This window comes from Haemorhous mexicanus, chromosome 24, assembly GCF_027477595.1.
Source record: "Haemorhous mexicanus isolate bHaeMex1 chromosome 24, bHaeMex1.pri, whole genome shotgun sequence".
In the NCBI taxonomy this organism is placed as follows: domain Eukaryota; kingdom Metazoa; phylum Chordata; class Aves; order Passeriformes; family Fringillidae; genus Haemorhous; species Haemorhous mexicanus.
In genome coordinates, this window is record NC_082364.1 from 5,134,900 (window position 1) to 5,162,423 (window position 27,524).

At 49.9% G+C, this 27,524-nt stretch overlaps 1 protein-coding gene across 1 annotated transcript in view; it reads right to left on the bottom strand.

The window, feature by feature from the left end:
• Positions 1-9,972, bottom strand: part of GRIK4 (glutamate ionotropic receptor kainate type subunit 4) — a 142,442-nt gene extending 132,470 nt beyond the window's left edge. Inside the window, exon 1 of the mRNA XM_059867217.1 lies at positions 9,844-9,972. Within this exon, the coding sequence (XP_059723200.1) occupies positions 9,844-9,925 (82 nt within the window). The 5' untranslated portion in view covers positions 9,926-9,972. The remainder of the gene's footprint in view (positions 1-9,843) is intronic.
• Between the last annotated feature and the right edge of the window lie 17,552 nt (positions 9,973-27,524).

Below are 27,524 nucleotides of genomic sequence, written 5' to 3' on the forward strand. Positions count from 1 at the left end.
GGGGTTGGTAATATAACCTGCCTCTCGGACATTAATGAATAGGAACAGATCAGGAAAAATAACTCTGCCACAGAGGTGCAAAAGATGGAAAGAGATGATCTGTCTGGCTGCCTCCCTCCCCGTGCCTCCTCACTCCGTGCCCTGTGGCACTGATCTAAAATATAAATCTGCTTATTATTTATTATTCATATTATTATAGTGCCGGATTCCTCCGCTGGAGACGAGGAGCTCATTATGTTTTATGTGGCAAAGCTGCAGCCTGGAGAGAGGCAGAGCCCTCCCACACCAGGCGAAGGGCACAGATTTGCTGGGCATGACCTGCCTGGTGCCTGGACACCTTCTCCTTGCAGGGCAGCTCACTCTGCTCTGCACCAAATCCCTCTTTTTTCCCATGGAGTTTGTCTGCACCAAGCCCCTCTTTTTTTCCCATGGAATTTCCTTACTCTGCACCAAATCCGTCTTTTTCCCCATGGAGTTTCCCTGTTCTGCACCAAGCCCCTTTTTCTTTCCATGGAGTTTCTCTGCATCAAATCCCTCTTTTTTCCCATGAATTTTCCCTGCTCTTCACCAAATCCCTCTTTTTCCATGGAGTTTCTCCACTCTGCACCAAATCCCTCTTTTTTCTCATGCAATTTCCTTACTCTGCACCAATCCCTCTTTTTTCCCATGGAATTTCCCTGCTCTGCACCAAACCCCTCTTTTTCCCCATGAGGTTTCTCTACTCTGCACCAAATCCCTCTTTTTCCATGGAGTTTCCCTACAGGATGAAGCTCAGTTGATTTTTAAGCCAAACCCATCCAACCCTGACCGCGTAAAATTTGCGTACAAACCTCCGCGGTGGAGGAAGCCACCGATCCCTCCCTCCTCGATACCCAACCGTGTCAACCTGCCAGAAAGGCTTCTCTCACTGCTAAACACCAGATCAGGGGTGCAGGGTTTGTGCATCCCTCAGGGTTTGTGCATCCCTCGGGGTTTCACACCCCTCCAGAACCCGCTCGCCGCCGGTCGCGGTTCCTGCTCGGAAGCGCTCGCGCTCCTCCCGCAGTTTTCCCTCACACTTCCCTGGTGCTAACGAGCCTCCTCCCGCCTCTGCAGGCTGCCAGGGTGCTGAGCACAGCCCCAGGAAAAGCTGCATCCACAGGTTTAGTGGAAATAGCGTGTAAACCTCCTGGAGACCGCCCGGCGCCCACCACCGGCCGCGGCTGAGCCTCAGCACCCTGCCCTGGCGTCCTGCAGCAAAAGCTTTCAAGAAAACACCTTCCACCAGATCATTCCAGAGAAAAGCAGGCTGGATAAATGACTGCACCAGTCACCAGCCCCTTTTTGAACACTTTCAGTTGCCTTTTCCTGAAAAAATCATTTCATTTTATCCTTGAGCAGCCTCCGTGGATGAGTGGCCTTAAGGAGATGGCTCAGGGAGGGAGAAGGAAATGGGGCAGCAGCAGCCACTCCTACCAGTGCTGGAGCACTGGAACAGAATTCCTGGGCAGAACTGCAAAGAACCCAAGGATAAAATGTGCCCAGAGCAGCTGTTGCTGCTCCTGGATGCTGGAAGTGTCCAAGGCCAGGCTGGACAGGGCTTGGAGCAACTAGACCCAGTGGAAGATGTCCCTGTCCATGTCACGGGGTTGGAACTGGGAATTCTTTAAGATCCTTCCAACCCAAGCCATTTGTGATTCACTGTAAGTCTAAATGAGGCTTTGCTGAAGGGCCTGGCATCTGTACAGGTGATTTTAAAAAGAAATATTTATGCACATAACTCAAAACCCATAAATAAGACATCCCTCTCCAAGAAGAATAATCAGAACAAAATTAAAAGACCAGCTAGCAGATGAATATCGTATTTTTCTCTACCTCTCACCAGTCCCCAGCAGCAAATGATAAATAACTACAAACCTACTTCGCTTTAATGAACTTAACTGGCTCTTTTTAATATTGGAGGAAATATTAATATTGTATCCCAATAACTACACCCTCCTCCCACCCCAGTCCCCAAGCCAGGCTGGGATTAAACACTAATCCTAATGGCAAGTGGGGAGGTTTTCCAGCAACAGCACCACCATGTGAGCCCTGCAGATTGCTCCTTTGCTCTGAGCTGATCCCAGCAGCCTGGCTGGCTTCAAAGCCAGGGTGAGGCCATTCCTCTGCTGGGGAGCAGCAAATCCACGGCCACTTCATCCCACATCCATCAGGAGCATCCACAAAGGGCTTGGCTCAGGCAGAGCTACGCCAGGAAAGGAATTTGTGCTTAGTGTGTGTTAAATGTTTCCAGCAGGAGGGAGAAGGGGAGTTTCAAGCTGTGTGAGGCAGCTGCAAACAGGAGGTGGGGAGCTGGGGATGGCACAAAATCTGCCACAAAGCCACAAAAAAAAAAGCACAGCTGGGCTTCTCCCCCCGCCACCTCCTCCTGACACCTGGGAGGAAGAATCTGGTACCTGCTGACATCAGCATCCTCCTTCCCCAGCAGCCAGGGACTGCCTGCACCTTCATCATCAGAGCCACCAGCACCCTTTAAAATGCTAATGCTGCCTTGTGGGATCTTCCCTGCAGTGCCTGCAGGAGAATTCTGCATGTCCTGAGGGAGCTGAACTGAACCATCCCCAGTTCCTCTGCTGTTATTGCTCATTTTTACCTCAGGAGTTTTTAACACTCCTTTTTCCCTCACTTCAGCTCAGACACACCTTTGGACAAACTGCACCAACAGGGCAGCTCTGGGGCCTTTACTCCCTGCCAGAGTGGTTTAGAGTGTCATAAACAGCTCAGGAGGGCGATTGCACAGGGATTTGGGGCTGTGCAAACCATGCTCTGCTACCCACAGCCCTGACAGAGGGGTGGCCTGGGGATCCAGGGGCACCACACGACCACAGAGATGCAAAAAAGCTCCACTCTGCTTCTTCCCACCCCCTTCAGCACACACAGCTGAGTGCCAAGGGTCTCCCACAGCTCTGGGGGGTCCCCAAGAACATTTTCTGGATGTGAAAAGCTGAGAGATTTGGGATTGTTCAGCCTGGAGAAGAAAAGGCTTTGGGGTGACATCATTGGGGCCTTCCAGTGCCTGAAGGAGCTGCAGGAAAGGTGGAGAGGGACTTTTCACAAGGGCTTGGAGTGACAGGATGAGGAGGAATGTCTTAAAACTCAGAAAGAGTAGGTTTAGGTTGGATATTGGGAAGAAATCCTTCCCTGGGAGGGTGGCACAGGGTGCCCAGAGAGGCTGGGGCTGCCCCTGGATCCCTGGCAGTGCCCAAGGCCAGGCTGGGTCTTGGAACAGCCTGGGATAGTGGGAGGGGGGTGGAACTGGGTCTTTAAACCAACCTAAACCACTCCATGATCCTGTGATTCTAGTTCCACCACCACAGCAGACTCAGGAGATTCACAGCCCTTCAGGCACTCCAGAATTTTGGAATCATGCCTAGAAACAAGGACAAACTGCCCAGAGTGACACTGCCAGTGACACCTCAGCATCAGGCTGGGGTTCAAGAGGACCTGGAGCACAAATTGCTTCTGTGGATGGGACCACAAGCACTGGGACAGCAATGACAGCTGAGCCCCAGCACAGCCCCTGGCTATGGGGCAGGAAAACATCAAGATCCACCCCAAAAAACACCCTGAAATGCTGGAGTTGTTGTGTGAAGTTTGCAGAGCTGTGAGACAGAAGGAGGGAAGGGATTCTGACAGGCAGAGACAATCCTGATGGCTCAGGAGGCCTTGGTAGGAGTTTGTCAGCAGATCCTCTGTCAGGGCTCCTGATCCTGCTCCTGGTGAGGGCAGTTCCATAGATAAACTACAATTTTTGGCTGGGGTATGAATTTTAAATGAGCTTCTTTAGCACACCCAATGAATCAAGGCAGAAAATGCCAATTTAGGGCCCCCACGCTCTGCTCGGTGAGGCCGAGTAAATAACCCAGTAAATAACTCAGGCAAATTTCCTGACACTTCCTTCAGCTTGAGTGAACAGGCAAAAAACAAACCCAGAGCTGCTCCCACACACGTTGGGTGCTGCAGGAAAGCAGGACCAGGGAGATGCTGCCCTGGAGGGCAAGAGGGAGCTGATGGTTTTTGTTTTTTGGGGTGGCTGGATGCAACATAACCTGTGCATGAGCCCCCAGGATGTTTTGGGAGGCCTTGCACTGGTTCTTCCAAGGGCTCCAGGCTGTCTGAGGCAGTTCCTTCCCTCTCAGAGCTCTTAAAGCTGTTGAGAACACTCCCATCCCTCCCTGATCATACCCAGCTTTTGAGGCCCACAGAGATAATAATTCACCCAGACAGAGCAGGGAACTGACTGACCAAAGACATTCTCAGGAAAACCTCACCATCTCAAATAAACCTTTTTTTACACCTGGATTTCCCCACCAAGGTCTCCAGAAAAACAGGAACAAGGAGAGTTTCTCCAGGGCTGCATCAGAAGGGAACAAACAATGCAAGGCTGAAAGAACAAGCCTGCACTGATGGGTTTTTTCCCCCCTTTCCATCAAGGAGAGAAATAGAGCATTCAGGAGCCTCCAGGCTGCTCCTGTGCAGCCAGAGGCACGGGAAGGTGACCCTGCAGCCCACATTCTGCTCCTTCCTTGCACAGATGATGCTTCTCCAGCTCACTGCAATGCAACACTCGCTGTGGGTCCTGTCCAGGCCAGCAGGAGCTCACTCAGAGATGAAGCAATCTGCTGCCTCTCCACTCCACTGAGGGCTGCCAGGGCCAAGATCCACCCCAAACCCCAAAAAAGCAGCAGCAGGGAAGCTCAGGGCTCGGTTCCCAAGCCAAGTGTCCCTGACTCAGCACCGCCGTGTTCCCTCCTGCCTGGAAGGCAGGAGCTGCAGGGAATAATCTCATTTTCCTGGTGAAGAACCCACCCTGACACTGCCCAGCTCAGCTCTCATTGCTGATCACATCCCTGTGCATTTCAGCAGCCCCTTAGCCGATGGTTTTTGGGATTCTTTTAAACCTTTGCTCGCATTTTCTTTGAATATTTAAATGTTCTTGCTGGCCTGGTTTTCCTTCCCTGTGCAGAGCATTGATTTATGTTGCTAGATACCATATCTCCCTGCCTTGCCAAAAGCATGCATTTGGGAATGATTTCAGGGCTGCTGGTCATATTTTTCTCCCTCTTTTTATTCTGCACTTTATTTTTATTAACTTTTTTGTTGGAGGCGCCGTAAAAATGAAACCGTGGCTTGAAGGAACAACACTCATCAAACCCCCCAAACCAAAGCAAGCTGGAAGGCAGCTGCCATTCCCACCTGGAAGCTGCAGCACAATTTGAGTTTCCAGTCCTTAAAAGCTGAAAATCACAGTCCCAGGTCTCAAAAACCTTCACCTTCACTCTGAGGAGGTGGGAAATAAACTGACCCCAGGTTTGCAGCTCTGTGCTGTCAGAGGAGCTCCCCTTTTTATTTTCCAGGCTTCCAAAAACCCCACAGTGCTCCTCCCAAAAAAGTTGGGGCACAAAATTCAATCCTTCAGGATCTCAAACATTTTCACTTTTCACTCTGGGGAGGTGAGAAACAAACTGACCCCAGAGTTGTAGCTCTGTGCTGTCAGAGGAGCTCCCCTTTGTATTTGGAGCTCCCAAAAACCCCATAGTGCTCCCAAAAAAGATGGGACACAGAGCAAAATGAAGGATTTTCCTTCAATCCTTCAGCATCTCAAACACCTTCACCTTCACTCTGAGGAGGTGAGACATAAAGTGACCCCAGGTTTGCAGCTCTGTGCTGCTGGAGGAGCTCCCCTTTTATTTTCCACATTTTCAAAAACCCCACAGTGCTCCCAAAAAAGATGGGACACAAAATTCAATCCTTCAGGATCTCAAACACTTCCACTTTTCACTCTGGGGAGGTGGGAAATAACTGACCCCAGGTTTGCAGTTCTGTGCTGTTGGAGGAGCTCCTTTTTTTTTCTGACACTCACAAAAACCTCACAGTGTTCCCCAAAGAGATGGGACAGAAAGCAAAAGGAAGGATTTTCCTTCAATCCTTCAGGATCTCAAACACTTTCACTTTTAACTCTGGGGAGGTGGGAAACAAACTGACCCCAGGTTTGCAGCTCCGTGCTGCTGGAAGAGCTCCCCCTTGATTTTCCACACTTCCAAAACCCCACAGTGCTCCCCAAAAAGATGGGACACAAAGCAGAAGGAAGATTTTCGCCTTCAGCATCCTGATAATTCACTCTCCATCCCCATCCCTGCCTGCTGGCTGGAGTGGAGGATGTGCCCATCAAGGTGAAATGCAGGCAGCAGGGCCGGGAGCGTGCAGGGAGTGCTCCACATGAATCAGGGATTCCAGGGATATAAAACACCCAGCTGCCCTTCCCGAGCTCCTGCCAGCTCCCAGCCTCCCTCCCCATATTTCCTGAACTGCCTCCTGCTCCACCAGCAGAGGGGAGAGGTAATTTTACTTCGAGAGTGTCACCTGTGAAGGTTGCAAATGGGGACAGGAATGGATTGGCTGCTTATCTGCCACAAATGGTGAATAAAGGCACTGCAGGGGAGCAGCCAGGAACAGCAGTTTCCTTTCCAAACAACAGAGCCAAGTGTCAGCTCTGGGAGGTGAGCTCCATTAGGAGGTTTCTGGGTGCATTTCTGCTCCCTAACCTGCACAGGCAGCCAGGGGAAATGATGGTGCCTCCCCCTGAGAGCTCCTGAGCACAGCCCAAAGGGCCTGGACTCCTGGGGCTCCCCTGCCAATGGGGAGTTTTGGGGTTTGCACAGCCCTTGTGGCACCCTTGAGCTGGGGGCAGGCTGGGCTCTGTCCCCCCTTGCTCATGGACAGAGGGCAAATGTGTTTGTGACAGAAATATTTCACTTTATGTGGGGTTTAGGAGAGGGGTAGGACATGGCAGGGGGTGATTTTAGCTCCTCAGTGGCTCTTTGAATTCACACAACAAGGGCAACACCATGAGAACCAACATAAATATGGAAATTCACCATAAACTGCATTTCATTGACAAGAGGAAGAGAGAACATCCCCAAAATGCAAGGAGGAGCTCAGCAAGTGTGTCAGCTCGCCATAAACTAATTTCATTGACAAGAGGAAGAGACAACATCCCCAAAATGCAGGGAGGGATTTCAGCAACACTGTCAGCTCACCATAAACTAATTTAATTTACAAAAGGAAAGTGAGAACGTCCCCAAAATGCAGGGAGGAATTTCAGCAACACTGTCAGCTCACCATAAACTAATTTAATTTACAAAAGGAAAGTGAGAACGTCCCCAAAATGCAGGGAGGAATTTCAGCAACACTGTCAGCTCACCATAAACTGCATCTCATTTACAAACTAGAGACAGAACATTCCCAAAATACAGGGAGGAGCTCAGCAACTGTGTCAACTCACCATAAACTAATTTCATTTACAAGAGGAAGAGACAACATGCCCAAAATGCATGGAGAGCTCCAGCAAGTGTGTCAGCTCACCATAAACTAATTTCATTTACAAACTGGAGACAGAACATTCCCAAAATGCAGGGAGGAGCTCAGCATGCCCACTCACCATAAACTCCTTTTCATTGATAAAAGGAAGGAGAGAACATTCCCAAAATACAGGGAAGAGCTCAGCAACAGTGTCAACTCACCATAAATTAATTTCATTTACAAGAAGAAGAGACAACATGCCCAAAATGCATGGAGGGATTTCAACAACATTGTCTGCTCACCATAAACTGCATCTCATTTACAAGAGGAAATAGAGAACATTCCCAAAATGCAGGGAGAGATCTCAACAACATTGTCAACTCACCATAAACTAATTGCATTTACAAAAGGAAAGTGAGAACTAATTGCATTTCCAAAATGGAAAGAAGAGTTTCAGCAAGTGTGTCAACTCACCAAAAACTGCTTTTCATTTACAAAAGGAAGTAGAGAACATTCCCACAATGCAGGGAGAGATTTCAACAACATTGCCAGCTCACCATAAACTAATTTCATTTACAAAAAGAAGTGGAGAGCATTCCCAAAATGCAAGGAGGAGCTCAACAAGTGTGTCAGCTCACCATAAACTAATTTCATTGACAAGAGGAAGGAGAGAATATCCCAAAATGCAGGGAGGAGCTCAATGTGTAAACTCACCATAAACTGCATTTCATTTACAAAAGGAAGTAGAGAACATCCCCAAATGCAAGGAGGAACTTCAGCAAGTGTGTCAGCTCACCACAAACTGCATCTCATGCACAAACTGAGGAACATTCCCAAAATTCAGGGAGGAGCTCAGCATCTCCACCCACCATAATCTCAATTTCATTTACGAAAGGAAGGAGAGAACATTCCCAAAACTCAAGGAGGAGCTCAGCAAGTGTGTCAGCTCACCACAAACTGCATCTCATGCACAAACTGAGGAACATTCCCAAAATTCAGGGAGGAGCTCAGCATCTCCACCCATCAAAAACTCAATTTCATTTACGAAAGGAAGGAGAGAACATTCCCAAAACTCAAGGAGGAGCTCAGCAAGTGTGTCAGCTCACCACAAAATGCATTTCATGTACAGACTGAGGAACATTCCCAAAATTCAGGGAGGAGCTCAGCATCTCCACCCATCAAAAACTCAGTTTCGTTTACAAAAGGAAGGAGAGAACATTCCCAAAACTCAAGGAGGAGCTCAGCAAGTGTGTCAGCTCACCACAAACTGCATCTCATGCACAAACTGAGGAACATTCCCAAAATTCAGGGAGGAGCTCAGCATCTCCACCCATCAAAAACTCAATTTCGTTTTCAAAAGGAAGGAGAGAACATTCCCAAAACTCAAGGAGGAGCTCAGCAAGTGTGTCAGCTCACCACAAACTGCATTCCATGTACAAACTGAGGAACATTCCCAAAACTCAAGGAGGAGCTCAGCAAGTGTGTCAGCTCAGCACAAACTGCATTCCATGTACAAACTGGAGACAGAACATTCCCAAAGTGCAGGGAGGAGCTCGGTGTCTCCACTGACCATGCAGGAGAACCTTTCCCTCAAGGACACTCCATCAGGCAGGGAGGATTCCCAGAATCCCTCCAGAGCATCACTGGGAAAACATTTTCATTCTATTGAGTCATTTCCCCACTATTTTTTAAGCTGTAAAATCTCAGAGTTCTGCACATCTTCTTCTCTCTGATCTTCTCATCAGAGGAAGTACAATTGTAGGAGTTGGTGGAGAGAATATGTATTAAAAAATACCAGAGTCTTCTTCTAATGGTCAAGTTCAGCTAATATACCAAGTTTTGTCTTCTTCTAATGGTCAGGTTCTGCTAATACTCCAAGTTTTAGAGGTACAAGCCAGTGTTGTTTCTGTGAACTGCATGCTACTGCCATGACTTCCAGCATCTGACTGCTAAAATCTACCAAAGCCTTTGTAGATTTTTTAATATTAATATTTCACAGTAAACTGTATATCTAGTTTTGCTCTTGTTTGTGTGAACATAGGCGTAGGTATAAGTATAAAAATATCAATGTGCTTCCAACCTCACTACAGTCAAATATTCTTCTTTTAAGAAGGTAATTTAAGATTTGACTCTTGCAAACTCCTAATAACAAATACAGTAAATTGTGCATCTAGTTTTGCTCTTGTTTGTGTGAACATAGGTGTAAGTATAAAAATAATTATATGTTGCCAACCTTAGTACAGTCAAATACTTTTATTTTAAGAAGGTAATTAAAGATTTGACTCTTGCAAACTCCTAATAACAAATACAATAAATTATACATCTAGTTTTACTCTTGTGTGGACATGGGCATAGGTATAAGTATAAAAATATTGATGTGTTGTCAACCTTAGTACAGTCAAATATTCTTCTTTTAAGAAGGTAATTTAAGATTTGACTCTTGCAAAACTCCTAAAAACAAATAAGAATAAATAATAAACCCAAAGCCAGGTGAGCACTCACCAATCCTCAGGGAATGGGGGCTGGCCCAGATCCTCATCAGCCACAGCAGAAGGAGCACCAGAGGCGCCAAGACACGGAGCATCTTCCATAAATCCTCATGGAGCCCTGTGGTGGTCTGGGCATGACATAACTCTGCAGGGAGACAAAAACAAAACGCGGCCGTGAGCCCCTCTGCTCCCCCCAGCAGCACCGCTCAGCTCGCCCAGCACGGGAGACAAAAGCTCTATTTACCCGAGGAGGAGGGAGCTATTTACAGACTATGAATTATTCAGGATTTGGAATCCAACTGGGCAGAGAGCTCCTTGCAAGGAAAAAGGGAAAAAAAGAATAAAAATTAAAAAAAAAAAAAAAAAAAGGAAAGAAACACGAGGAAAAGTCCAAATATTTCATCTTGGCATTTTTAGCATTTCAACAAAAACAAGTGGAAATCAATATTGAGTCACATCTCTGACTTCTATTCTCACCCACCCCCCCTTTCTCTTTACACTCAGAGCAGCCAACAACTCATTATATAATACTGACTTCTGATTTTAGGATGGGACAAAACATTTTCATAGCAAAACGTGATTTGAGGGAAGGTTTAGGAGGCACAAGTCACTCCACTAGAAACCAATTCCTTGCCACAATTCCAGTCACCTCCTGCCCTCCCTTTCAGGAACAAGAGGGTTCAGCACAAGACCAAGAGCATCTTTTTTTTTTGGTCCTCTTTTTTTGTCTCCCCACCCAAGCACAGAGAGGTCCAAGTTCCAAAGTCAGAACACCACCAAAATGAAGGGCAGGAGGTGGAAAATCCACAAACTCATCATCAGCACAGATATTGGCACTGGCTGTCCCACAGCGGGCTCCTGCAGCACGGCTAATCAAATTTGTAACAAATGCCATTTTAAACAGCTTCATAAAGGGCAGATTTTACTTCATAGAAAAAAATAAAAAACCCAAAAAACTGTTGTCTCTGGAGTTGATAAAATTATCTCCACAGGCAGCAATGTCCTTAAATGCTGACTTTGAGTGTTTCATCTGTTACCTTATCTCTCCCTTCTCCCTTCTGCTGGCAAACATTCTCACCCTCTTCCATTTGTCTCCTTCTTGGGCCAAATACCAAGTCCTGACACAGGCAAAGTTTTTAATCTGCCTTTGAAGCTACCAGGAGTTTTGTCTGAGCAAGGCGCAGCCTTTCGCTTGCAATTTTCCAATTAATCTATTTTTAGATTACATTTAAGACTTCCTCCAGCTTATCTCAGCACTCTCCACAGGGACCACCCCCTTTCACAGAGGGGAAATGCAGAGACAGGGCCACAGGAAGAAAAATCCCTGGGACATCTCCACTCCCTGGGGTTTGAGCCCTTCCTGGATTGTGCTTCCACACCTCCTGCATCCCAATTCCAGAAAATTGAGGGATCTCATGCTCAGCTGCCAGTCAGACATGGGAAGAACATCCCAATTTCAGTGCTCTCAACCTATTTTTAAAAGCCAGAAACTCCCCCAAAACCACCTGGAAAATGAACCACCTCTGTGAAGGGCAAATAGCAATTTTCTCTTTTTTTTCCCCCCCTCTTTTCAGCAGGAGTTCCAGAGTAATTCCTGGGGAAGAGAAGCCCTAAAAGGTTAAACACATGGGAAATTGGTTACTTAGAAGTGCTGGCAGCAGCAGAGCCAGATTGCAGAGCAATGTATCATTGGAGCACTTTGAAGCAGCTATTTCCAAACTTCCCAAGGTATTGACAAAACAGCAGCACCGTGTCAGAGGCACTCCCAGCCTGGAATGTGGAGCTGGAGCTCGTGGAACACACACAGCCATCCCTTCCCCCTGGAGACAGCAGGACAGCTTGAGGTTTGCCACCCAAAGAGCTCCCTCGTGCTCAGCCCTGGCTCTAAAGCTGCTCCCCAACACTCACAGTCCTGTTTTCCTCCTTTTTTAGGTCATTTTAGCTCCAACTTCTTGTACTGCTGCCCCCAGTGTGCCTTCCTTGCGTAGTGGTTTTGGTTCGCCGGTTTGAGATTTTTGAGAAAATCAAATTTGAGATTTTGGGAAAAGCAAAACACCAACCCCTGGTGATGAACAGCCATGGCTCAACTAAAACATCTGGTAGGGAATGTCAGACCAGGAGCAGGGCAGGGAAAAGGGGGTAAAACCCCTCAAATTCCAGCCAGGCAAGAGGGAAATACCTGCCTGAAATCCGAGGAGGTTGCTGGAGTTTGCATCCTCATCATTCCCTGCCAAAGCTCTATGGAATCACTTCAAGGAAGGACATGGAGGGGCTGGAGAGTGACCAGGGAAAGAAAAGGAGTTGGGGAAGGGTCTGGAACACCAGGAGGAGCTGAGGGAGCTGGAAAAGGGCTCAGCCTGGAGAAAAGGAGGTTCAGGGGGGACCTTGTGGCTCTGCACAACCCCTGACAGGAGGGGACAGCCAGATCTGATCCCAGGGACAGGAAGAGAGAGAACAGCCTCAGGCTGGCCCAGGGCAGGCTCAGGCTGGACAGCAGCAGGAATTTCCCCATGGAAAGGGTTGTTAAATACTGGAAGGGGCTGCCCAGGGAGGTTTGGAGTCCCCATCCCTGGTGGTGTCCAGGGAACCACTGGAGGTGGCACTCAGAGCTCTGGGCTGGTGACAAGGGGGGGATGGGGCACAGCTTGGTCTCGATGGTCTGGGAGGGCTTTTCCAACCTCAATAATCCTGTGAACCACCAGACTGAAGGGAGGGTTCTCATTTCAGACTCTGCAAAGACAAAATGCACCAGGAGCAACCACTCTTGTGGGAAAAGGGAAAAGCTCCTGTGACTCACTGCTCCCAGGGATGGACCCCAAGGCTGCTCCTCCTGTTTGCAGCCTGCTGGAGAGGCTGAGGAGGAGATTCCCAGGCCAGCAGCAGCTGCCTGTGCATCAGCAGCTCGGAGTTATCAGCCAGGCTGAGCAGTAAATCCAGGCTGCCTGCTGAGCTCTGCTCCGGGAGCGGCGGGGCTGCAATTACCTGGGACATGGAGCACAGGGGGAAGCTGCTCCACCTCTTCCTCAGGTGGGCTTGGGGTTTGGAGCACGGGCCCAGGGAACAGCTGCCAGCAATAGAAATGCACCTCGGGGGCTGCCAAACGGCAGAAAACACAGGATCCTACAAGCTGAGCCCACGGAGCAGCTGGCTGCTGGACGTGATGGCAAAATACCTGGGGAGGGGAACAGGGATGCCTGCCCACCTCCCCAAATGCTGGGATTCCAGATTCAGGATCAGGAGGGAAGGAGAGAGGATTTTCCTCCTAGCCCAGCATCAAAGTCAGTCTCAAATGAACAAAGAGGTGTTTCAGTCCCCACAGCCCTCTGCACCGCCCCGTCCCCACCTGCTGCCCCCTCCCAAAATTCAGGTATTAAAGGGTGGTGAGCACAGTCCAAACGCCCTCACTGTACATTGATTTTGCCTTGCTGAGCTTGTCATCCTGCCCAGCTGCCTTCCAGCTGAAAGGAGCATCTGTCTGTCCCTCATTTCCCCAGGAGACGCTGTGAAACAGGAGTTCCACCCAGGTGCACCAGTGAACTGTGGCCCCAGCTGGGGCATCCACTCCTGTGCAGCCCCAAATTCCACTCAGAGAGGAAAGCAGGACAACTTTCCTTCATTAAAACCTCACAAAGCCAAGAAAACCCCGAAGAGACAAAGCTCTTTAGCAGCTTGCCTCACTAACTCTCGTGCATGTGAAGATGACTTATCCCAGACTCATCCTCAGCTGGCTGAAAATAAATCAAACCAACTTCCCCTGCTGAAGTTTCCAGTGAGAACATGTCAGAAGCTGTGCATTCACAGCTCGAGTGGCTCCTCTCTCCTGCTCTGGCAGCAGCCTGGGTTGATGGACAGCTGTCTGCAGAGCATTCCCAATATGCTCCCCAAAAAAAAAAAAAAAAAGAGTGGGATGGATGGGAAAGAGTTCCCTGGGTCCTTCAGGGTGGGAGGTGCCTTGCTGAGAGCTGCTGCTGGATCACGAGCTGACCCCTGCATGCAGCACAAATGTGGAATTCTTTTCCTGCTAAGCACCTCTTTTTTTTTTTATCTTTCAGCTCTGGAAAGTCAGGAGAATAAAATAAATCAGGGCTATACTGGGGAGTTTTGTGTTCTCTCTGGAGATAAAAGTCTCTAAATACCAAGCAGAATTATGGACGATTTGCCTCTGAGAGGGAGCAAGTTGCTTCTGAAACTACTGATACATTTTTAATGACTGTGTGAGCTGGTGCTCTTCTTCACTGCTATCACCACAGCCTCCTGCTATTTGGAGACTTCTGCAGAAAAAATTCTTAGACAGTAGAGCAAAAAAGCCAAAAGGCAGAACAAAATGTTAAATCACTAAAAGAAACCCCCCAAAAAACCCCTCTGCTGCAGCTGCCACGGAGATAAAGACATCCCTGAAAAGCAGCCACCTCTCTGCTTGTTCCCTCTGCACAGCCTGACAAGGACTCTCGAGGAAGCTGCTGTTATTTCATGGAATTATGGAGTGGTTTGGGCTGGAAGGGATCTTAAAGACCATCTGCCATGGGCTGGGACATCTCCCACCATCCCAGGGTTCTCCAAGCCCTGTCCAACCTGGCTTTGGGCCCTTCCAGGGATGGCATCACCTTCTCTGGGCAGTGATTTCTGCTCCCACCTCCAAAAACGCCACCACCTCACATCACCTGTGTGGTTCACATCCTCTGGACAGAGAGAGAGCCATCCTTCTCTCTCCCTGCATTTCTCCTGGGCAAGGCAGTGAGAAAGCTCAGAGAAAGAAAACAATTCTTATCTCTACTCGCTGCTCCTGGTGTTTGGCACACGCGGAATGTGTTATGGAGATTGTTTACAAAGAGGATTTGTTCATTGGACACCAGCAATTGTTGTTTTGATTGACTGATTGACCAATTAGGTCAAAGCTATGTCGTGACTGTCTAGGAAGGGTCACAAGTTTAACTTTAGTGTCTTTTTAGTACAGTATTACTGTAATATAGTGTAATTCATAAAGCAATTGCTCAACCTTCTAAAATCATGTTATTCCCCAACTAAAAAACATCTTTTACAATAAACCTGTTCCTGTCACATCTGTCCCCAGCAGGAGCCACACAGGGCTCAGCATCTCCAACGGCCCTGCAGAGCAGTGCCAGGCCCAGGCTTCCCAAAAACCCAACGTGTTGCTTTTATCCCCGTGCAACCCCACACTGCAAACCCCCTGCACGCCTTCTCCTGCAAGCTGAGAAACCACAAACACCCTGGAAAAACCTGGCAGCAATTTCCACCTTCTCCCAGCAGATTTTTTTTGGTTTTTTTTTCCACCCAGGCAGGAGTTTGGAGGGGGCTTTGGTGTTGATGGATCTCTCCCTGCCTCACCAGAAGCTTGATGAATGGTGAGAAAACGCAGCTCGAGCAAAGCTGGAGTAATCCTCACAGCTGAGACAACAAATTTAACAGCTGCAGAGCAGCAAGGAATTGGGGGAAAAGCTGTGGGGGAATATCAACAAACATCTTAACGGGGCTTTCTCATTCTTTGGACAGGCATAGGGAGCTCTTGCCTTGTGTCAAGCTTCTTGTGCAGACAGGCTGGGGTTTAAATGGAACAGGCAAGAAGGGAAGAACCTAAAAAACATCTCAACAAGTGGCTGTTGCTGAGCTCCAAAAAGTGTCTCAGGGGAGGGGAGAGCTGCACTGACAGCCTGCCCCGGGGCCACAAAGATGTAACTTCAATTAAACTAAAAAACTGCTCCATTCAAAGCCACCACCAATGTGTTTCGCTTGGCGAAAAATGCATAATTAGCATGGGTAAATCATCACCACGAGGTATTGTCAGAGTCAAAAAAACCTCTGTGAGGCTGAGGGAAGGATGACATCTATCAAGAGACTGAATGGCTGGAATTACAACACTACATTTGAAGGGGGGAAAAAAAAAATACAAATTAATGTCTGGCTGGGGTGGAAACCCTTCACGCTGCAAGGAGCTGGTGAATTCTCTATTTTTGAGGGCTGGAAGAATCAGCCCTCGGGGCAAAGCTCCTCTCACAGCCTCTGGAAGCAGCCAGTGCTTAAAAAGGATACTTAACAACAAGAAGCAGAGCTCGGTTCCAGTCTGGCAATTTCTATGTTCCTATAAAAACCACGTCTCGTTTTTTAGATTTCATCAGCATTAAAGAGTCTGCTTTGCTCGCAGCCACCCCTCTCTTTGTCCTCACACCAGTGCCAGGGATGGATTTACCAGGCTGAGAGACAGAGCTACGGTATCTCCCTTCCCCAGGTGTCAGGGGATGAAAGGAACCTTGGGCTCCCCATCACATCTCACCTCTCCAGAGAGCAGCCAGGTGACACCAGGGCAGGTGACAGCCCAGGAAAGGTGATATTAGTGATAAACACCTGCTCAACTGATACATTAAATGGATTTTTTAAAAAATTTCATTCCCCTAGCTGTGTTCTTTCATCTCTCTCTTCTCTTTTTTTTATTTTTCCCCCTCCACCCTTCGTGACTTCCAGAAAAAGCAGCAAGAAAACTTCAAGGAGAAAAGAATTCTGGAGGCAGTGAAGCAGAAGGACGAATGCATTGCTGACATTTCTCTCGTTGCTGTGGATTATTTTCTTTAACTTTCTCTGTCTCCAGCCTTGAGTCCTCTCAGCTCACCCTTCTCAATCCTCCCCAGAATTAGCAGAGCCTGATCAAATTTCCTATCACAGCTTAGAGATAAAAGCAGCGTGTGCCCATCCTCATTCCTCACACGGGCTGGGCTATCTCAGAGCGAGATTTCCCCCAGCATTATCAACCCCAGACCTGTGAACACAAGGAGACTTCATTCACAGGACATCTTTATTCCATTTTCCTCTCCTCCACAGCTTTATCACACGGCCCATCAGCCCTCCCAGGCTGGGTCAATACTCGAGAGCTCTGCTGGCACAGAGAAGTGAATTATGAGTGTGAAACCCCACCTGCCCCCTCAGCCAAGCTCACAAAAGTCCCATTACAGCATTAAAACTCATTTGCTGGGGCAGCTCACTTGATCCTGGGACTGGGCTTGAGCTGGGGCATTTAGGCAGAGCAGAGATCCAGCAGCTGTGCCCGTCCTGCCCTCCTCTAAAGCCTTCCACAAAGAAAATCCTGTGCCTGCTGAGAAAACACTCAGCATGATGGAGCACAGAGCACTGGCAGTAAAACACCCCCATATTTGAAATCGTGAAAAATGACCAGATAATATTGGCTTTTGCATTTCTGTATTAGCTTATGCATGTTGTTAGTGATTATAAATATTTAGAAATTCTAAGGAGTGAATTCCATTTTTCACAGAATTGTGGGGTTGTTTGGGGTGACCCTCCCTGGGAGAGCTGCCCGAGCCTCCATTTGTACAAAATCTGTGTCACCAACAGCACGGGAGGGGTGAGGCTCTCCATCCTCCAGCCTGGGCTGTGCTTTCATGCCTGAAATGATCCCCTCCTTCTCAGATCGGCCTTTCCAACTTCTCCCACCCCAACTCCTCCTGTTTTTCCCAAAGTCTCTCCCTGTGCCAGCAGCTCCTGCTCCTGGCAGCAGCACAGCCCCAGTTGTGCCTGTGCCTCAGCCCCCTCGCAGGGAAGCTGCTGAGCAATGATTTGCACCTTGCACAGAGGACCAAACACCCCAGCACAGCCCTGCCCACATCTTCTGTCAAAACCTCCCTGGCTGTGACCATCCACTGACTGAAAAAACCACCAGGAAAAGAGAAAGCCGAGGCCATGTGGGATTCCCTGCCTCCCTTCCTCCTCTGGTGCCCACGATTTATTTTTATTAACAAACAATAGCAGTTAAAAGCACCGTGGTCTCCCACGGTGAGGACTGTGTGAGACACTCTTAATTGGCTTGGAGCTGTTATCTGAGAGGAAAAATCACAAAAATCACCACCAGGCTGGGGGAAGAGGAGAGGCTGTGGGTGGGAGGAGGGAGGAAAGAGTTTCTCCCAGCTGGGAAGGACAGGGAGCTTCATGAAACAGGGCCAGAGGTGGCCACAGCAGCTCTGGTCCCACAGCCAGCACCTGCATCCTTGACCAGAACAAATCCTTGACCAGCACCTCAGTCCTTGACCAGAATCTCAGTCCTTGACCAGCACCTCCATCCTGGACCAGCACCTCCATCCTTGACCAGCACCTCAACCCTTGCCCAGAATCTCAGTCCTTGACCAGCACACCAGTCCGGGACCAGCATCTTGATTCTGGACCAGTGCCCCAATCCTTGACCAGAATCTCAGTCCTTGACCAGCACCTCCATCCTTGACCAGCACCCCAATCCTGGACCAGCTCCTCAACCTTTGACAATCCCCCCAATCCTTGACCAGCACCCCCATCCTGGACCAGCACCCCCATTCTGGACCAGCACCCCCATCCTGGACCAGCTCCTCAACCTTTGACAACCATCCCAATCCTTGACCAGCACCTCAATCCTTGACCAGCACCCCAATCCTGGACCAGCTCCCCAATCCTGGACCAGCTCCCCAATCCTGGACCAGCTCCTCAACCTTTGACAACCGCCCCAATCTTTGACCAGCACCCCAATCCTGGACCAGGACCTCCATCCTTGACCAGCTCCACAACCTTTGACAACTCCCCCAGTCCTTGGCCAGCACCTCAATCCGTGACCAGCACCTCCATCCTGGACCAGCACCCCAATCCTGGACCAGCTCCTCAACCTCTGACAACCCCCCCAGTCCTTGACCAGCACCTCCATCCTTGACCAGCACCTCCATCCTGGACCAGCACCTCCATCCTGGACCATCCTGGCACAAAACACAAGGCTGAGGGTTGTTTACCTTGGATAAAGATCCTGGGCAGGTCAAAAATTGTCTCTAAAAAAGGAAGAAAAGCTTTGTTTGCCTCCCCACGCCGGCAGGCACAAAGCCCTCTGTGTACAGCTATTTTTTCTGATTTAAAGTGGCTCTCCTGACACGTTTTATGCCACATTAATTCAGCAGAAGACTCCTGCCCACTCTGCAGGCCTTCACTTCCATTAGAGCACCTCTGGAGAGGGACAGAGCAGAGCTTGCACTGCAGACAGCAGTACAGGAGGGGATTTTTGGACAGGGAAATGCAAACTGATCTCTCCAGCTGAGGTGGCCTGGGGACACACTGAGGTGAGCAGAATCTGAGCTGTTCAACAAGTCTGCTTGCAAAGAAACCTGAATAAATGAGCACAGCCAGAGCCTTGGAATCATCAAAAGCTTAACCAGGAAAAAGGCTTTAAAACAGCAAAAGTCTTACACTGAGAAATGGATAAAAATTGAGTGTGGGAGTCTGGGTTTTGTTCCAATAGGGAACAAACCACTGTGGCTTTTTCCAGTGGGTGTTCCAAGGTTCCACCTGAATCCCTGGAAGTGTCCAAGGCCAGGCTGGACAGGGCTTGGAGCAACCTGGGATAGAAAAAATGTCCACAGCTTTAGAAATTTTAGCCAAACTTTCCCAGGGCAGTGCAAGATCCAATCACCTCTGGCCTCAAACCTTTAATTCTTCCAACCTTCTTGCCTGTCTCTGACAAAACCATGCTGGGAGTGCACAAAGTGGATGAAGAGCCCACTCAGGACCCCACTTTTATTACATTTCAGAAGGAGCTGCTTCAAAGAGCCCCGTTTGAGGTTTCCTTGCACTCAGTGCATCACCTCTGAGCACAGCAAACAGAGCTGATCAAAAACCCACTTTCCCCTCCTTGAAAGCCAGAACTTTTCCAGTTGTGCCACACTTTGGTTTTGCTAAGTGGAAGAACTTTTGGGAACCTGCTCTCAGCCATTTGGCTCACAGTGATCCAACCTTCAACACACAAAACACCAAGTTCCCCTTTTGAAGGAAACCTTCAGGTTTTAGGCAGTTCCCTCTCCAAAGGCTGCTTTTTCCACACATTAAAAAAAAAAAAAAAATTCCTTTTAGCAAAAAAAAAAAAAAGGCTTTGATGGAAAATTTTCAGCTCTCTCAGAAGAAAAGAAACCCAAGGAGCAAGGAGCCCTGTTTGCAGTTAGTGAAGAATTGCTGTTGCACCAACGAGGCTCTTTACACATGAAGGAAGTTCTAAAATATGAATTGGATCTGTGAACATCTCAGGAGTCTGGAGGGAGAGAGAGCTCTTAAATGCATCAACCTGATCTCTGGGCTACAGAAAGAAGATTAATCTATTTATTTAACTTAGAGGCCCTGGCAGATTCAAGAGGGAGAAGAAAGGAAAACAAAGCAGCCTCTACCAAATCAACCTTCAAGAAGTGGTTTATGGCCAAAAATCTGGGTTTGCTTCCTTTTATTGCTGCCAAAAACTGTAAGTGAAACAAATAGATTAATCTCCCATCTATCACCCACAGAACATTTTGATCCATCCAAGCTCTAAAAGGCTGGGTCTGGGGAGAGAAAGAGGCAGTTTGTGAATGGCTGAGGATGGAATTTGTGGTTTTTAATGGAGTGAGGATTGCTGGGGGTGCATTTGGATGACAGGGAGCATATGCACAGGGAAGGAGGTGGGAACCAGGACAGATGCCAAGCTGAGAATAGGCACAAGGAAGCACAGGGGTGATAGGCTTGGGGGCAAGGGAGCAAGGAAACCTTGCAGAATTAATGGGATACAAGGAAAATACAGGAGCTGGGAGATGCTGGTGCAATGGCACAGCTGCACACAACCAGCAGATGCAAAAGAATAAAGCAGCAATAAATAGTCTTGCACAGGAAGGCAGAATCAAAGTCCAAGCTTGAATGTGAAGTTGCAATTAAAGGCATTATTTTACATGACAGAAGCTTTTAATCCTGCTTGTAGCAAAAGTGACAAGGGGAGAAAAAAAAACCCAACAAGATTTCAGGCCAGAAAACCACGGGTTTGATTAATTAACAGCAAAAAGCAGCAATTAGGGGTGCAGTGCTCCTGTGCTGCTGAGATGAAACACCCAAAACCCAGAGGGATGGAGGAGAATGGGCAGCCCTGGCACTTTTCCTCTGCTTGCTGTAACCACACATCAAATCCCATATAAAAGAGGGGAATTCTGGCTCTAGGGGAAATAGCAGCCAGACAAGTGAAGTACTCAGGTTTTTTGGAGTTATTATTTGCTGACCTCCCTCCCTGGTGGGGATGTGAGCCTGAGGGAATGGGATTTGCTTTTAATCCAACAGAGATCCCCTGGCTCAGCAGGAGGAGCATCCCCAGAGCAGGGATGGGGAAAGGACAGCACAGAGGCAGTGTTGGCTGACAAAAGGAAATTTCCTCTCCTGCCTGTCACTGCTGGGCAGGAGACCAGACAAATCCTCACACTCATCCTTGGCAAGGACCTGCTCAGCTTCTCCCCTCAGCACCACAACAGCACAGAAAATCCACTCCCAGACAGGACTTGTCTCCACAGCCTTGGCTCTGGCACCTCTCAGTTTCTCACTCCCTGCCTCGTGGCCTTTCGTGGGTTTATTTAAGGCTTGGGGAACCTTTTGCATAACGGGAAATTTGGGCTCAGAGCAGCTTGCCTGGTGATGCAAGAAGTGCTTTGGAACCAAGCACCACTCAAGTTTCATAAGCCTGCAGATAAACTCCTTTCTGCCTGCTGTATCCTTTCTTTCTCCAGTATCTGGCCACCTTACAGACACAGCTCCAGGGCAGCTCCACCTTTCCCCTGTGGTTCTGAGTTATTCACCATTTCTCCTTTTTTGCTAAGGGGAGCTTGCCCAGACAGAGCCACTCCTGCAGGAATCCCACCTTTTCCACACTGCAGGTGAGTAGAGATCCCCAAAAGTGCTAATGGGGATAAAAACCACCACTTCCATAAAAACCAGCCTAAGCACAGCCCTGAGGAAAACCCCACAGCCACAAAAACCTCCAGCACTGATTCTGCCAACCTGGCCCAGCAGAAGCTGTCCCTGCCCATGGCAGGGGGCTGGAATGACATGAGCTCTGAAGTCCCTTCCAACCCAAACCATTTTGTGGCCCTGGGATTCAAACAGAGCCAGCATTTCCTGAGCCAAGCACGGGATAAATCTCGCAGACACTTCAGGAGGTTTGCTCCTCTCTCTCTCCTGCCTGCAGTGTGGCACAGGAGGAGCAGTGCCACCACAGTTGTGGCCTCTCTCCAGTGAGCAGAGATCACTTGGCCTCGTTAACAGAGCGTGACACAGAGCCCCACGAAGGCCCAGACATGAAACACAAATTTGTTCCCTGGGCAAAGCCACCGTGGCCAGGTTGGCTGCAATCAGGCTGGCCGTGCTCCTGGCTCAGCAGCACTGCCCAAACTGCTCCCAGAGTGCTCATCCTCATCAGTGATGTCCAATTTCCAACCTGAGCAAGGAGCAGCCCTTCCCAGAGCTGGCTTTGCAGTTGTTCTCATCACTGCCTTGACATCAATGCCAGTTAAATGAGGGAAGGACAAAGTTATGCCCAAGCTGAGCACTCTGAAATCCTCATCATATCACTCTCCTCCAGCTCTGGCATGAACTGTCCTCATTAACCAGGCTCAGCCCAGCTTTAATGTTTATATCTTGACCTATAATCCACCCAGACCCCAGCACCACGTCCTAGTGCAGCTGCCACCTCAAGGCCACAGTGACAGCCTGCCTGGCCAGATGAGCCACCAGGACTCAGGGATGTGACATCCCCAATCTGCTCTTTCCCATCCAGACACTTCTGCTTGTGTGTCAACAGCAGAGAAAAAGAGGATTAAACAGCTGAGCTTTCAACACCCACTTCTGTGCCCAGCCTTAATCAATCTGGAATAGGATGGCCAGCTCCCAGCCAAATTTCATGGGGATGCAGGCTCAGAAAAAACTCCTGGTTTCTCTGAGTTCCATGAAATCACATTCTGCTAGAGGAGAGAAAGATTTCCTCTCAGAGGGAAGGGCTGCTTGTCTAGCTCGGCTCCCATCAGGCACCAATGAATCCACCAGGGAAGGACGTTATGCATGCCCTAAACGTGGGGAAATCATCAATTAGAGCTTGCTGAGCTCAGCCACCAGGCACAAACAACTCTCCAGGCTGCCTTAACTCCCCAGCTCACGGGAACCACTTGGGTTTTATTCCCCCACCCGCTGGAATTCTCTTCACCTCAGCCCCTCTCCAAGCAGAGGGAGTTTGGAGTGGCTGTGATTCAGCACAGCTCATTTGGAAGCAGTCTGGAGCCCAGCAGGCTTCCAAACCATTCCAGGAGCCACTGGCCCAGCTGATTGCTGCTGACTGCTGTCAAACAGCAGCCTCTGAGCCTCCCCCTGCCCCCAAGAAGAAAAGCTGTTAATGCTAAAATTCACAATTTTCCTTCCCAAAAGTCGTTTCCATACTGCTGGTGGGAGAGAACAGCACTGAAGGTGGAGCAAGGATCTTGATCAGACCCCCAGCCTGAGCTGGAGCAGCTTCTCCTGCCCTCCATCCTCAGCCTGAATTAAATCACAAACATCAGGGGCCTTTCTCTCTCTGCCACCCCCAACAAACCCTCAGAGAGCCCGGGGAGGTGGTGACCTGTTATTAACAGAGCAAGGGCAGCCTGTTGTGGGCAAAGAGAGCCTTAAATCAGCAGCAAACCCAGCTGCCAGCCCCTCGGTGGTTCCTGGGGGGGATCATCCCTGCCCTGAGCTCAGAGGGAGCTCTGTGCCCCCACCACCCCACCCCTTCTCCCCCAGCAGCTGGGGTGAGAGCACATCTGGAAGGTCATTTCACACCTGGGTGATCTGGGTGCCATCCGTGGGGGCCCCAGTTCCACCCCTGGGCACAGAGATGGGGCTGGGTGCTGACAGCACAGAGGGAAAAGGGTGAGGAGCACAGCCCCAAGGCCTGCAGTGGCACCGAGCCTGGCCAAGCACAAGGCACAGCCTCCTCTTCCTCCAGCAGCAGCTTCAGCCAGGGAATGCAGCAGAGAATGATGGGCACAGAAAGCCTTTGACACACTGAGGGGAAAAAAAAGCCCAGAAAACAACACTCTCAGCAATAAACAGTGCATAATGTGCTGTTACTGAGGTGCTGGATTAACTCTGGCCCCTGAGCAGGCTCAGACTCTCCATCCTGCAGGACTTCTCTGAGCAGCACTTCCAAGGAGCTGCTCATTAGGGCTGCAAACACCCGGAGCCCCTTCAGATCCAGCTGCTCCCTAAGTTCCCTGCTGCTCCCTCTCTCCTGCACCACCACAGTCATCCAAGCCCCTTCAAACAGAGCTCAGCTCCCTCAGGGTGGATGTTTACCCCAACAGCTCCCTGCCTGGGTTTGCTGCACCCCGACACCCCCCGAGCCTGGCAGTGCTCAAAAGGAAAGCTGAAAGCAGGAGCAGCTCAGCTCCTGGGCTGCCTGCTGCAGCCGGGTGATGAGTGCCTGTCCTTTCTTCCCTGACTCCCACCTGCATCTGAGCATCCCCCTTTCTCTGCCATCCCCATGGCGACCAGCACGCTCTGCCAGCTGCCTGCCAAACCCCCTCCTTGGGGAGGAGGCACCAGTGCCTGCCTCCCCCTGCTCTGAAACTGGGGATTGGATCCTGCTGTTCTCCCCCCAGATCCCCTGGGATTGGATCCTGCTGTTCTCCCCCCAGATCCCCTGTTTGTCCAAGCTGGGTGTGGTTTTCCCTGTGCCCTGAACTTCCCTGGCAGGGTTTGTCCTCGGCTGTGGTGCTGTTATCCATCCTGTGGTGCCACAGGGAGCAAATCTCTCCCCCAGCACATTGTGATTTCTTGGGACTCAGAGAAACCAGGAGTTTTTTCTGAGCCTGCATCCCCTTGAAATTTGGCTGGGAGCTGGCCATCCTATTCCAGACTGGTTAAGGCTGGGCACAGAAGGGGGTGTTGAAAGTGGGTGCTGTCCCAAAGGGGACACAGAGCCCCCCCAGAGCCCCCACACAGCCAAACCAACCTCAGGACCCCCAGAAGGGAGGGGGAGAGGCACAGCAAGGAAAGCTGAGTGGGAAATGTCTGTGCTGCAGCTCCTGGGCTGGAGGGAAGCAGGCAAAGCTCCCAGATCCACTGAGGCACTGCCACCCCTCTCTGCCATCCTTCACCACAGCCTGGCAGGCCAGGAGCTGCAGGATCAGTGACAGCAGCTGCTTTCCTGTGGCATTTTAACTCAGGCCAGCTCAAATCCTTTCCTTGGTGCCAGCTCCACCAGCCTTGGCCACTCTGCTCCAGCCTGTCCAGAGAGGGGAGGAGAAGAGGAGGAGAAGGAGAGGAGGAGAAGGAGAAGGGAAGGAGAGATGGGTGGCAGAATCCTGGTCAGGAAGAATTCCTGCACTGAAAGGGCTGTTAAACATTGGCAGGGCTGCCCAGGGAGGTCTGGAGTCCCCATCCCTGAGGGGGTCCAAGGAACCACTCAGTGCTCTGGGCAAGGTGGGGTTTGGACAGCTTGGGCTCGAGTGTCTTGGAGGTCTTTTCCAACCTAAATATTGGATTCTGAACCTGATTCTGTCCAGTCCTGCCCTCAGTGCTTCAGCTTCCTGCCCTCCCCATCCCAGAGAGGGGCACAGGAGCTGGAGACAGGAATTGCAGAGTCTGGGGAAGAGGAGTTAAGGACACTGAGCATTCAGAGCAGGGAGAGGCCACATTTCTGCCTGAACCCAAGCCAGGCTGGAGGCAGGAGTGGAGCATCCAAATCCCAGGGAAGGAACGGAGAGCCTCCAGATCCCTGGATTTATGTCAACCTGGAGACCAGACAAGGACCCATTAATTCCTGAGCTGTCCAAGCAAGAATTGGATGAGTGACAACTGCAGCACAATGGCCTGGGTCCCCGGGGTGCCCAGGAGAGGATGCTGGCTCTGAGTGAAACTCCAGGAGAGCTCCCAACTCCCACAGCCCGCCCTCCTCACACTCCCAGCCAGAACCCTCTCCACCCCTGGGCCTTGGGAAGGGCTGATAAAGGAGCAGCCTGGCAGCCCTGGAGCCTCTCTGCTCCTCCTCCTCCTCCCTTCCCTGTCCCTCTCTTCCCAGGCTGCTGCCACTCAGGCAGGAATTGCTCTCTGGGGAGGGATGGGGGGCACAGGATTTTCAAATCCCTCCCCTGGAGCTGACAGCAGCCTTTCAGCCCAACAACAGCTCCAAATGCTGCTGAACAGAGATATTTTTATGAAAGCTCCCCCCCCCACATCTTCCCAAATCATTCTAAGCTCCTTTTCTTAGGCACTTTGAAATAATTAAAGTCTTCCATCAAATTATACTGAAGATCTCTATGAAAAGCCTTTAATTTCCATTCACTTAATGTAACTCCATCCACCAGATGAACTCTGCAGGGGGCTCTTTTTGTTTGGAGTTTTTTCTTTTATCCCATCTCTTTTTTTATTATTTTTTTTTTTTTCCTACTCCTCCTCATAAAACACCACGCTGGGAAACTTTAATTTGATTTTAGCCTGGCTGGAATTTTGGGCTGTGCCACATCCTGCACAGCTGCAGTGGGAATCTCGAGCTCTCCTTAACATTTAATCAGCTCCTGGTGGGCAGCAGCAACGTCTGAGCGTGGGGTGGGGACGTGAGAAATCCTCTGAGTGAGCAAAGAACCAGCACCAGAATCTCCCCAAGTCCACTGCTCCCTCCCACAGGAGTGCTGGGATAACAAAAATCACTCCAGGCAGCAGAGAGGGGAGGGTTTCTTATGTTATCTAAGTAGGGGAGATTGCCAGCCTGACCTTTAGCTCAGGGAATACACAGCAGGGATTTTCCACCGGGCAGAAATGGCTCTTTCCACCCCAGTGACTTCTCCAGGTGATAAACCCCTTAATGAGCCAGATTTTCCCAAAAGAGAGCCGAAATCAGCTCCTAGGGACAGCTGGGAGGTGCTGGGCAAGTGTGTGCCACGAGGCCACAGCTCAGGATGTCACCAGGGCTGTGTGACCGTGCAGAGTCCCCCCCGTGTGTGCCACCACCTCTGGCTGTGCCTGCAGCAACCAAACCTAACAACAAACCCCAAAAACACCCTGACTTTCCCCATCACTCTTGCTGTAGCAGCTCAGGCACTTCCAGGCCTGTTTGCCTTGACACAAATGAAGAGAATCTGCTCCCCAAACTGTTGGGGCCATCTGTGCAGGGAGGGGGAGCTCAGCAGCACTGCAAACACCCAGTGCAGGGTGGGCACACAGAGCCCTTTTCCCCCCTCTTTGTCCTGATCCAGCTCTCCCAGGCTGATGGAGAAGCAGAGCCCTTTTCCCCCTCTTTGTCCTGATCCAGCTCTCCCAGACTGATGGAGAAGCAGAGTCCTTTTCTCCCTTTTGTCCTGATCCAGCTGTGCCCAGGGTGGTGGAGAAGCAGAGCCCTTTCCCCCTCTGTGTCCTGATCCAGCTGTGCCCAGGGTGATGGAGAAGCAGAGCCCTTTTTCTCCCTTTTGTCCTGATCCAGCTGTGCCCAGGGTGATGGAGAAGCAGAGCCCTTTTCCCCTCTCTGTCCTGATCCAGTTGTGCCCAGGGTGATGGAGAAGCAGAGCCAACACCTTGGGAGCAGGGGGAAGCCAAGGAAAAGAGCAGATCAGGAGGGAAGGCACCTGCTCCTGTCCAACAGAGTGGATTTTTGTGGCTTTTCGTGGCTTTGTCCCTGCTCCCACTGGTGCTGACCCACTCTTCCTCGTTGGGTGTCTCCTGGCCAACACATTTTCCCTGGCAGTGGGGTTGGATAAAGGAGACCAAATAAAAAAAATTAAAAATAATGGATAAAAAATGAGAGTCTGGTCTTGGCAGATCCCTGGATTGGAGCAGAATGGCTCCAGTGAATCCAGGCAAGAAAAATAAGGAAAAAAGCCCCACAAACTGCAAGAAAAAGGTTTTAGCTGCTAATAACTGAGA